This window comes from Salmo salar, chromosome 17 (genome assembly GCF_965601325.2).
Source record: "Salmo salar chromosome 17, fSalSal1, whole genome shotgun sequence".
Lineage (NCBI taxonomy): Eukaryota > Metazoa > Chordata > Actinopteri > Salmoniformes > Salmonidae > Salmo > Salmo salar.
In genome coordinates this window covers 77,169,103-77,181,655 of record NC_138307.1, presented here as the reverse complement: position 1 = coordinate 77,181,655, position 12,553 = coordinate 77,169,103, and the positions used below count along the sequence as shown (strand labels likewise).

Below are 12,553 nucleotides of genomic sequence, written 5' to 3'. Positions count from 1 at the left end.
TTCGCGATCTAAAAGTCCTATTCCTATTAACCTCCAGTGTAGTGAGAGCGACTTTATCATGACGCTACTTTTACCGGCCTGCTTGAACACCAATAACTCAGATACACATGAAAACATGAAATGACCCAGGGAGACGATGGAACATCACTCAGAGGTGCACAAAAACAATATAACATTCAACATGGATGAACCTTTTGTTTAACATGTTCTGTCACTTAAAATGTGTGTTCCTATGTAACTACAAGTTAGCAAGTGTGGTAGATCTGCTAGTTCTTCCTCAGTATTAACTGGTGAACTCAGTCAAATTCCAAAGTCTTGCTATAACTATACCAGTTGTGTGTGTGTGCCTCCCTCTGAGCCTGTCTACCTGTTCTGTCAGTAAGATGGAGGTGTTGCTGGTCTCTGAGCCTGTCTACCTGTTCTGTCAGTAAGATGGAGGTGTTGCTGGTCTCTGAGCCTGTCTACCTGTTCTGTCAGTAAGATGGAGGTGTTGCTGGTCTCTGAGCCTGTCTACCTGTTCTGTCAGTAAGATGGAGGTGTTGCTGGTCTCTGAGCCTGTCTACCTGTTCTGTCAGTAAGATGGAGGTGTTGCTGTACTTCTTGCTGGTCTCTGAGCCTGTCTACCTGTTCTGTCAGCAAGATGGAGGTGTTGCTGGTCTCTGAGCCTGTCTACCTGTTCTGTCAGTAAGATGGAGGTGTTGCTGTACTTCTTGCTGGTCTCTGAGCCCAGGGTAACAAAGCGCAGCAGGAAGAGAGACAGAGAAGAACACCAGATCACCAGCTCCCAGTTATAGTGACACTCCAGGAAGGTGTGGTGGATATGGAGCAACTACAGGGAGGAGGAGAGAAGAGTTTGTTTTAACGCTCATCCCACTCAAACACATCGATAGAATAACAGGTGAAAAAGCATTCCAACCGTTACTGACTGTATTAGAGCATAAAGACAAGGTAGGACTGTAGCAGGCTGATAATGGTGACTCACGCTGACCTGAGCACAGCAGATGAAGACTACAGAGAGGGTGAGGAGGAAGGCAGAGGACACGATCACATCCACCGACCGCTGAGGACCCCTTCTCTGTAACACACATTTCAAATACTTTAGTTGGACAAACACGCTTATCCACTCACAACACACACGTCTATCGCACACAACACACCTCCTCATAGACACAGAGGGGAGGTTCAGGTAGACATGATGGAACAACACCTCCTCATGGACACAGAGGGGAGGTTCAGGTAGACATGATGGAACAACACATCTCTTCATAGACACAGAGGGGAGGTTCAGGTAGACATGATGGAACAACAACACATCTCCTCATGGACACAGAGGGGAGGTTCAGGTAGACATGATGGAACAACACCTCCTCATAGACACAGAGGGGAGGTTAAGGTAGGGATGATGGAACAACACCTCCTCATGGACACAGAGGGGAGGTTCAGGTAGACATGATGGAACAACACCTCCTCATAGACACAGAGGGGAGGTTCAGGTAGACATGATGGAACAAAACCTCCTCATAGACACAGAGGGGAGGTTCAGGTAGACATGATGGAACAACACCTCCTCATAGACACAGAGGGGAGGTTCAGGTAGACATGATGGAACAACACATCTCTTCATAGACACAGAGGGGAGGTTCAGGTAGACATGATGGAACAACAACACATCTCCTCATGGACACAGAGGGGAGGTTCAGGTAGACATGATGGAACAACACCTCCTCATAGACACAGAGGGGAGGTTAAGGTAGGGATGATGGAACAACACCTCCTCATGGACACAGAGGGGAGGTTCAGGTAGACATGATGGAACAACACCTCCTCATAGACACAGAGGGGAGGTTCAGGTAGACATGATGGAACAACACCTCCTCAAAGACACAGAGGGGAGGTTCAGGTAGAGATATTGGAACAACACCTCCTCATGGACACAGAGGGGAGGTTCAGGTAGGCATGATGGAACAACATCTCCTCATAGACACAGAGGGGAGGTTCAGGTAGGGATGATGGAACAACAACACACCTCCTCATGGACACAGAGGGGAGGTTCAGGTAGGCATGATGGAACAACAACACACCTCCTCATGGACACAGAGGGGAGGTTCAGGTAGACATGATGGAACAACAACACACCTCCTCATGGACACAGAGGGGAGGTTCAGGTAGACATGATGGAACAACAACACACCTCCACATAGACACAGAGGGGAGGTTCAGGTGACATGATGGAACAACACCTCCTCATAGACACAGAGGGGAGGTTCAGGTAGACATGATGGAACAACACCTCCTCATAGACACAGAGGGGAGGTTCAGGTAGACATGATGGAACAACACCTCCTCATAGACACAGAGGGGAGGTTCAGGTAGACATGATGGAACAACAACACATCTCCTCATGGACACAGAGGGGAGGTTCAGGTAGACATGATGGAACAACACCTCCTCATAGACACAGAGGGGAGGTTCAGGTAGACATGATGGAACAACATCTCCTCATAGACACAGAGGGGAGGTTCAGGTAGACATGATGGAACAACACCTCCTCATAGACACAGAGGGGAGGTTCAGGTAGACATGATGGAACAACAACACATCTCCTCATAGACACAGAGGGGAGGTTCAGGTAGACATGATGGAACAACACCTCCTCATGGACACAGAGGGGAGGTTCAGGTAGACATGATGGAACAACACCTCCTCATAGACACAGAGGGGAGGTTCAGGTAGACATGATGGAACAACACCTCCTCATAGACACAGAGGGGAGGTTCAGGTAGGGATGATGGAACAACACCTCCTCATAGACACAGAGGGGAGGTTCAGGTAGACATGATGGAACAACACATCTCCTCATAGACACAGAGGGGAGGTTCAGGTAGGCATGATGGAACAACATCTCCTCATAGACACAGAGGGGAGGTTCAGGTAGGGATGATGGAACAACAACACATCTCCTCATAGACACAGAGGGGAGGTTCAGGTAGACATGATGGAACAACACCTCCTCATAGACACAGAGGGGAGGTTCAGGTAGACATGATGGAACAACACACCTCCTCATAGACACAGAGGGGAGGTTCAGGTAGACATGATGGAACAACACCTCCTCATAGACACAGAGGGGAGGTTCAGGTAGACATGATGGAACAACACCTCCTCATAGACACAGAGGGGAGGTTCAGGTAGACATGATGGAACAACACACCTCCTCATAGACACAGAGGGGAGGTTCAGGTAGACATGATGGAACAACACCTCCTCATAGACACAGAGGGGAGGTTCAGGTAGGCATGATGGAACAACAACACACCTCCTCATAGACACAGAGGGGAGGTTCAGGTAGACATGATGGAACAACACCTCCTCATAGACACAGAGGGGAGGTTCAGGTAGACATGATGGAACAACACCTCCTCATAGACACAGAGGGGAGGTTAAGGTAGACATGATGGAACAACACCTCCTCATGGACACAGAGGGGAGGTTCAGGTAGACATGATGGAACAACACCTCCTCATGGACACAGAGGGGAGGTTCAGGTAGGCATGATGGAACAACACCTCCTCATAGACACAGAGGGGAGGTTCAGGTAGGCATGATGGAACAACACCTCCTCATAGACACAGAGGGGAGGTTCAGGTAGGCATGATGGAACAACACCTCCTCATAGACACAGAGGGGAGGTTCAGGTAGGCATGATGGAACAACACCTCCTCATAGACACAGAGGGGAGGTTCAGGTAGACATGATGGAACAACATCTCCTCATGAACACAGAGGGGAGGTTCAGGTAGACATGATGGAACAACACCTCCTCATAGACACAGAGGGGAGGTTCAGGTAGACATGATGGAACAACACCTCCTCATAGACACAGAGGGGAGGTTCAGGTAGGGATGATAGGAGAACATAGAACACACCTTGAGATATGAGCGCAGAGAGAGCCACATCTTAATGTTCTGGACTTTCTTCAGACGGAAGTGAGGCACCTCCGACTTCCTGGCTCGCCGTGCCGACGTCAGGTGACCAAACAGCTTGGCGAATAGCAGCCTCTGTCAGGTCCAACACACACACACACAGTATACACGTGTAAGTGATAAGACCTTTAGAAATAAAACGTCTTCAGAATGTCTTCATGTAACAATCAATGATCAATATTGCATCTGTAATTAGGATGAAAGAACCTGGAAAACACACACACCTGTTTGTATGTCCTCTCGGCCACGCTGAGCAGGAAGAAGAAGAGCCAGATGAGACAGACGCGCACCATGAAGCTGAGCGTTACCATGGTGATCACCATGACGTCGGAGGAGGAGCCGAACGCCACAGAGATGAGCTCATTGGCTGAGAGCTGTGTCAGCTGTTCCAGGTCCTTGTATTGAGACAGCCTATAGGCGAAGGGCGTCAGGCCCAGAGTCACTGACACCAGGTTACCAAAGACCTGGTAGCCAATACCTGGGGTGTACAGGTTGACCTGGAGGGAGGTAGAGATGGAGAGATAGATGGAGAGACGGGAGGGAGAGATAGAGACGGGAGAGATGGGGGGGGGTGGAGGGAGGGAGGGAGGGGTTGGAGAGATAGTGGGAGGGAGAGACAGGAGAGGGAGGGAGGGAAAGAGAGATGGAGAGGCAGGAGAGATAGAGGGAGGGAGAGTGGAGGAGAGACAGGAGAGATAGATGGAGGGAAAGAGAAAGAGACAGGAGAGAGACAGCCATTATTTATATCTTTCATGTCATTGGTTTAAGTTAGTAGAGAATGTAAAGTGATCTGAGAGAAACGTGGTATATATAATATATATATACATATATAAGTGCCTTCCAATATCATGAAGTCCAATCTGCATTCATTAACATTCTAGTTGAGTGCTGTAGGTGATGGAGGCGTGTTCCTGGTCTTACATTGTAAAGCGTTACAGTACACACCAGATGTAATCCCTGACAACAGTATCAGGGCCCTGGCTGTAACTCACCCTGTTCATGATCATACCGCTGATCTCCAGGACAGACATGTCAGCCTTCTTACAGTCGTTCCCCTCCCAGACGATGGCACTGACCCGCTCCAGACCGGGGTTGGTGCTGTGTAGCCATGTATGACCCTGTAGAGGACACAACTAGATCAACACAATAACTACAGTTACACGCTGAGGGTTCCAGGGTGATTCTCCTCATTGACAAGGTTAATATGACCATGGTTACCATGGTTACGGCAGAACACACAGTAACAACAAAAACAGATAAATAGGAACATTCACGCTACCACCAAAACCTCTTCATTAATGTTGCTCAGTCCCACACTTACCCCCTCCTTCTCTAACCTTTGACCTTTGATCTCTAACCCCTGATAAACAGGGTGAAAGGGTCATCTCTATTCTCCTTGGTAGCAGGGCAGACTGCAGCTCCCTCTCCCGCTGTCAAACCCGAACACCAGACGTCTAACTCTAACTCCTAACCTTTGACCTCTAACCCACCTGGTGAAAGGGGTCATCTCTGTACTCCTTCTTGGTAGCAGGGCAGACTGCAGCTCCCTCTCCGTCTGTCTCGCTGGTGCAGGAGGAGCGACACTCAGCACAGTGCAGGAAGTCCTCCCACAGCAGGTCCTCTGTCTCTGACTCATGTCTGGTGCTCTCTGAGTCCTGGGTCCGCAGGCTGGAGCACCGAGAACTACAGCTGGTACCGGACTTAGGAGTCTCCTAGAGAGGGGGGGTGATGGTGAGAGTGTGTGTGTGTGTGTGTGTGTGTGTGTGTGTGTGTGTGTGTGTGTGATGTAGCTAAGTGTACCCATACGTTGAGAGCGTTTCTATGAACTGTCTATGTGTGCGTGCGTGTATGTATGTACGTGTGTGTATGTACTGTATGTACCGTTACAGTGTGTGTGTGTGTATGTACAGTTGAAGTCGGAAGTTTTCATACACCTTAGCCAAATACATTTAAACTCAGTTTTTCACAATTCCTGACATTTAATCCTAGTAAAAAGTCCCTGTGTTAGGTCATTTAGGATCACCACTTTATTTTATGTGAAATGTCAGAATAATAGTAGAGAGAATGATTTATTTCAGCTTTTATTTCTTTCATCACATTCCCAGTGGGTCAGACGTTTACATACACTCAATTAGTATTTGGCAGCATTGCCTTTAAATTGTTTAACTTGGGTCAAACGTTTCGGGTAGCCTTCCATAAGCTTCCCACAATAAGTTGGGTGAATTTTGGCCCATTCTTCCTGACAGAGCTGGTGTAACTGAGTCAGGTTTGTAGGCCTCCTTGCTCGCACACGCTTTTTCAGTTCTGCCCACAAATTTTCTATAGGATTGAGGTCCTATTGAGGTCAGGGCTTTGTGATGGCCACTCCAATACCTTAACTTTGTTGTCCTTAAGCCATTTTGCCACAACTTTGGAAGTATGCTTGGGGTCATTGTCCATTTGGAAGACCCATTTGCGACCAAGCTTTAACTTCCACATAATTTTCCTCCCACATGATGCCATCTATTTTGTGAAGTGCACCAGTCCCTCCTGCAGCAAAGCACCCCCACACCATGATGCTGCCACCATAACGATGGTCATTATGGCCAAACAGTTCTATTTTTGTTTCATCAGACCTGAGGACATTTCTACAAAAAGTACGATCTTTGTCCCCATGTGCAGTTGCAAACCGTAGTCTGGCTTTTTTATGGCGGTTTTGGAGCAGTGGCTTCTTCATTGCTGAGTGGCCTTTCAGGTTATGTCGATATAGGACTCGTTTTACTGTGGATATAGATACTTTTGTACCTGTTTCCTTCAGCATCTTCACAAGGTCCTTTGCTGTTGTTCTGGGATTGATTTGCACTTTTCGTACCAAAGTAAGTTAATCTCTAGGAGACAGAACGCGTCTCCTACCTGAGCGGTATGACGGCTACGTGGTCCCATTGTGTTTATACTTGTGTACTATTGTTTGTACAGATGAATGTGGTACCTTCAGGCGTTTGGAAAGGATGAACCAGACTTGTGGAGGTCTACAATTTTTTTCTGAGGTCTTGGATGATTTCCTTTGATTTTCCCATGATGTCTAGCAAAGAGGCAGTGAGTTTGAAGGTAGGCCTTGAAATACATCCACAGGTACACCTCCAATTGACTCAAATTATGTCAATTAGCCAATCAGAAGCTTCTAAAGCCATGACATCATTTTCTGGAATTTTCCAAGCTGTTTAAAGGCACAGTCAACTTAGTGTATGTAAACTTCTGACCCACTGGAATTGTGATACAGTGAATTATAAGTGAAATAATCTGTCTGTAAACAATAGTTGGAAAAATGACTTGTGTCATGCACAAAGTAGATGTCCTCACCGACTTGCCAAAAGAATAGTTTGTTAACAGGAAATTTGTGGAGTGGTTGAAAAACAAGTTTTAATGACTCCAACCTAAGTGTATGTAAACTTCCGACTTCAACTGTATGTAAGTGTATGTATGCATGTATGTATGTATGTATGTATGTATGTATGTATGTATGTATGTATGTATGTATGTATGTATGTATGTATGTGTGTGTGTGTATGCAAGTGTGTGTGTATGTATGTACTGTATATAAGTGTGTGTGTGTGATGTACAGTATGTACTGTATGTAAGTGTGTGTGTGTATATATGTATGTATGTACTGTATGTATGTGTGTGTGTGTCGCTGTGCGTGTCTCTGTGTGAGTGTGACCAACCTGGGTGGTGTGGAGGTCACCCACCTCAGTGTTGATGGTGTAGTGTTTCTTGTAGTGATGTGGCTTCCTGTTGCGCAGCGTGCAGTCGCTGCTGATGCGCTCTACGCCCCTACGGATGGCGGTGTAGGACGCTTCAGGATCCTCCTCACTAGATGCCTCATCAGACATGTTCTCCACACCCACACCACGGCTCTGGGTCTCCTGGGAGGAAGACAGATTGGACAGATTCCTACTTTGAGACTACAGACTAGAGAGTGTATAGTCTGTTTATACATGGTTAAACTCACCATGTTTCAGGACAGGTGTGTGTGTGTGCATTAGCTACCTTGTTTACCTGCTGATGGAGAGCAGTAGCAGTGTGGTGGTGGTGTGTGTGTTACCTTGTTGTTTACCTCAGCAAGATGGCGCCGATAGAGATGGCAGCTTCGCTTTTAGTCCTTAGGAAACTGTGCAGCATTTTTTTTTTTTTTATGTATTATTTCTTACAGTGTTAGCCCAGAAAACCTTAAGTGTTATTACATACAGCCGGGAAGAACTATTGGATATCAGAGAGACGGCAACTTACCAGCACAACCAGCACTACGACCAGGAATACCACAATCCCAAAGGGGATCCTTTGTCTGCACCTCCCAGGACATTTGAACTGATTCCAGAGGCCGACCCAAAACAACGGCGTCGGAGGAGAGGGTGCCGGAGCGGTCTTCTAGTGAGGCTTCGGAGGCGCGCACACCACCCACCGCTTCCGAGTACATTACTCGCTAATGTCCAGTCCCTAGTTAACGAAGAAGACGAAATCAGGGCAAGAGTTGCTTTCCAAAGAGATATCCGGGATTGTAACATACTCTGTTTCAAGGAAACATGGCTAGCTGTCCGTACAGCAAACGGGATTTTCAGTGCATCGCACCGACAGGAATCAACATCTCTCCGGTAAGAAGAAGGGCGAGGGTGTATGTTTCATGATTAACGACTCATGGTGTAATTGTAATAACATACAAGAACTCAAGTCCTTTTGTTCACCTGACTTAGAATTCCTCACAATCAAATGCCGACCGTATTATCTCCCAAGAGAACTCTCCTTGGTTATCGTCACAGCTGTGTATATCCCCCCACAAGCGGATACCGAGACGGCCATCAAGGAACTTCACTGGACTTTATGTAAACTGGAAACCATATATCCTGAGGCTGCATTTATTGTAGCTGTGGATTTTAACAAAGCTAATTTGAGCCAAGGCTACCAAAACTCTATCAGCATATCGATTGCAGTATCGATGAGCGAGTAACACGCTCTACCATTGCTACTCTAACTTCCGCAATGTGTACAAGGCCCTGCCCTCCTTTTGGCAAATCTGACCATGACTCCATCTTGTTGCTCCCCTTCTATAGGCAGAAACTAAAACAGGAAGTGCCCGTGCTTAGGTCTATCCAACGCTAGTCTGACCAATCGGAATCCACGCTTCAAGATTGCTTCGATCACGTGGACTGGGATATGTTCCGGGTGAGCGAGTTTATAAGGAAGTGTATAGGAGATGTTGTACCCACTGTGACTGAAACTTTCCCTAACCAGAAACAGTGGATTGATGGCAGCATTCGCTGCTGAAAGCACATACACCCGCATTTAATCATGGCAAGGCGACTGGAAACACGGCCAATACAAACAGTGTAGTTATTCCCTCCGTAAGGCAATCAAACAAGCAAAGTGTCAGTATAGAGACAAAGTGGAATCGCAATTCAACGGCTCAGACACGAGACGTATGTGGCAGGGTCTACAGACAATCACGGATTACAAAAAGAAAACCAGCCCCGTCGCGGATATCGACATCTTGCTTCCAGACAAATTAAACAACTTCTTTGCGCGCTTTGAGGACAATACAGTGCCACTGACGCGGCCCGCTAACAAAGACTGTGGGCTCTCCTTCACTGCAGCCAACGTGAGTAAAACATTTAAACGTGTTAACCCTCGCAAGGCTGCAGGCCCAGACGGCATCCCCGGCCGCGTCCTCAGAGCATGCGCAGACCAGCTGGCTGGTGTGTTTACGGACATATTCAATCAATCCCTATCCCAGTCTGCTGTTCCCAAATGCTTCAAGATGGCCACCATTGTTCCTGTTCCCAAGAAAGCTAAGGTAACTGAGCTAAATGACTACCGCCCTGTAGCACTCACTTCCGTCATCATGAAGTGCTTTGAGAAACTAGTCAAGGATCATTTCACCTCCACCCTACCTGTCACACTAGACCCACTCTATTTTGCTTACCGCCCCAATAGGTCCACAGACGATGCAATCACCATCACACTGCACACTGCCCTATCCTGTCTGGACAAGAGGAATACTTATGTAAGAATGCTGTTTATTAACTACAGCTCAGCATTCAACACCATAATACCCTCCAAACTCATCATTAAGCTTGAGACCCTAGGTCTCGACCCCGCCCTGTGCAACCGGGTCCTGGACTTCCTGATGGGCCGACCCCAGGTGGTGAGGGTAGGAAACAACATCTCCACTCCTCTGATCCTCAACACTGGGGCCCCACAAGGGTGCATGCTCAGCCCTCTCCTGTACTCCCTGTTCACCCACGACTGCGTGGCCATGCACGCCTCCAACTCAATCATCAAGTTTGCAGACGACACTACAGTGGTAGGCTTGATTACCAACAACGACGACGGCCTATAGGGAGGAGGTGAGGGCCGTCGGAGTGTGATGTCAGGAAAATAACCTCACACTCAATGTCAGCAAAACAAAAGAGATGATCGTGGACTTCAGCAAACAGCAACCACCCGAGCCACTGCCTGTTCACCCCGCTAACATCCAGAAAGTGAGGTCAGTACAGGTGCATCAAAGCTGGGACCGAGAGATGGAAAAACAGCTTCTATCTCAAGGCCATCAGATCGTTAAACAGCCATCACTAACACAGAGAGGTGGCTGCCTACCTACAGACTTGATATCATTGGCCACTTTAATAAACGGAACACTTGTCACATTAATAATGCCACTTTAAGAATGTTTACATATCTCGCATTACTCATCTCATATGTATATAATGTATACTGTATCCTACACTATCTATTCTATACTCTCTATTGCATCTTAGCCGCTCTGTCACTGCTCATCCATATATTTTATACTTATATATTCTTATTCCTTTACTAGACTGTGTGTATTATGTTTAGTTGTGGACTTGTTAGATATTACCTGTTAGATACTGCTGCACTGCCGGATCTAGAAGCAGAAGCATTTCACTACACTCGCAATAACATCTGCTAACCATGTGTATGTGATACCTTGTGTATACCTGTGTTGTGTGATGGTGTGTGTGTGTGTTACCTTGTTGTTTACCTTGCTGACTGTGGGGAAGTAGCAGTGTGTTGTGTGATGGTGTGTGTGTGTATAAATGTGTGTGTTACCTTGTTGTTTACCTTGATGACTGTGGGGAAGTAGCAGTGTGTTGTGTGATGGTGTGTGTGTGTGTTACCTTGTTGTTTACCTTGATGACTGTGGGGAAGTAGCAGTGTGTTGTGTGATGGTGTGTGTGTGTGTATAAATGTGTGTGTTACCTTGTTGTTTACCTTGCTGACTGTGGGGAAGTAGCAGTGTGTTGTGTGATGGTGTGTGTGTGTGTATAAATGTGTGTGTTACCTTGTTGTTTACCTTGATGACTGTGGGGAAGTAGCAGTGTGTTGTGTGATGGTGTGTGTGTGTGTTACCTTGTTGTTTACCTTGCTGACTGTGGGGAAGTAGCAGTGTGTTGTGTGGTGGTGTGTGTGTGTATAAATGTGTGTGTTACCTTGTTGTTTACCTTGCTGACTGTGGGGAAGTAGCAGTGTGTTGCGTGGTGGTGTGTGTGTGTATAAATGTGTGTGTTACCTTGTTGTTTACCTTGCTGACTGTGGGGAAGTAGCAGTGTGTTGTGTGATGGTGTGTGTGTGTGTATAAATGTGTGTGTTACCTTGTTGTTTACCTTGCTGACTGTGGGGAAGTAGCAGTGTGTTGTGTGATGGTGTGTGTGTGTGTATAAATGTGTGTGTTACCTTGTTGTTTACCTTGGTGACGGGGGGCAGCAGCAGAGTGTTGGGAGGCGGGGGTGCGGTCCAACACGTCTCGTCTGACCTCAGCAGCAGGTCACAGTGGTGAGATCCTCCATCATGGAGCTGGAGCCTCTCCTCACTACTCTTACAGGTTATCCTCCCATCCAGAGACACATAGCCATTATCTGTCTCTGTGGACTTGTCTATGGACAGCTTGGACTTCTTAGACCTGAGGGGAGAGATGGAGAGGGAGGTTAAAGGGGGGAGGCGGTAGAGGTGGTAAGACAGGACAGGTAGACAGTCTCAAGTCCATCCAGCATGCAGAAATCAGAACAAGACAGAATCACTTGGATCAAGTTGGTACTAATTGAAGCCATGGCATGGGAGCAGAGAAACTAAGTTCTAAATGGGATGGGTTACTGGTGCTACTAAGCTGGATTCAAATAAGAGTTGATTTGAATAGGATTTGGGATTGGGATGACTGACAGTGACCATTAGATTTCTGGTGTGAAAAGGTTGGATTTTTAATACTGTTTCTAGATTGAAAGACTCAAAAACTTCCCCAGTGATCCCTTTTAACAACTATAAAGCCTTTACTGATGTTTATGCTTCGTCATCTTTTGCTCCATGCTTCTCTTGGCCATAGCTTGAATAGTTGAATGTGCCGTAACATTGGCAACAACAAAAAACAAAGCTGCAAAATCCCTTTTTCCACACCCAGAAAAATGATACCAGAGATGGAAGACAGACGTCTCCTTTCACATACTTTGGCCCGCTGAGAAACCCCAATGTCCAGACAAGTTAATAATCAAACTCCCGTTGAGAAGGATTTGAATATGAATCCCCTCT

The 12,553-nt window shown here is 46.9% G+C and overlaps 1 protein-coding gene across 15 annotated transcripts in view; it reads right to left on the bottom strand.

Moving 5' to 3' along the window:
• The window catches only part of LOC106596506 (protein PHTF2), a 133,665-nt gene that overhangs the window by 4,783 nt on the left and 116,329 nt on the right, over nucleotides 1-12,553 (bottom strand). For 7 of the 15 annotated variants that reach the window (XR_014381236.1, XR_014381237.1, XR_014381234.1 and 4 more), the window contains 8 exons: nucleotides 11,708-11,933; nucleotides 7,684-7,884; nucleotides 5,473-5,694; nucleotides 4,975-5,115; nucleotides 4,207-4,479; nucleotides 3,926-4,057; nucleotides 983-1,075; nucleotides 674-829 (listed from right to left, as the gene is read on the bottom strand). Coding sequence is in view for 11 of the 15 variants with exons in the window: in XM_082964183.1 (XP_082820309.1) it covers nucleotides 674-829; nucleotides 983-1,075; nucleotides 3,926-4,057; nucleotides 4,207-4,479; nucleotides 4,975-5,115; nucleotides 5,473-5,694; nucleotides 7,684-7,884; nucleotides 11,708-11,933 (1,444 nt within the window). In the remaining 4 variants the exon portion in view is untranslated. The remainder of the gene's footprint in view (nucleotides 1-673; nucleotides 830-982; nucleotides 1,076-3,925; nucleotides 4,058-4,206; nucleotides 4,480-4,974; nucleotides 5,116-5,472; nucleotides 5,695-7,683; nucleotides 7,885-11,707; nucleotides 11,934-12,553) is intronic. The other 8 variants (XM_082964177.1, XM_082964174.1, XM_082964178.1 and 5 more) reach the window with 8 other exon arrangements.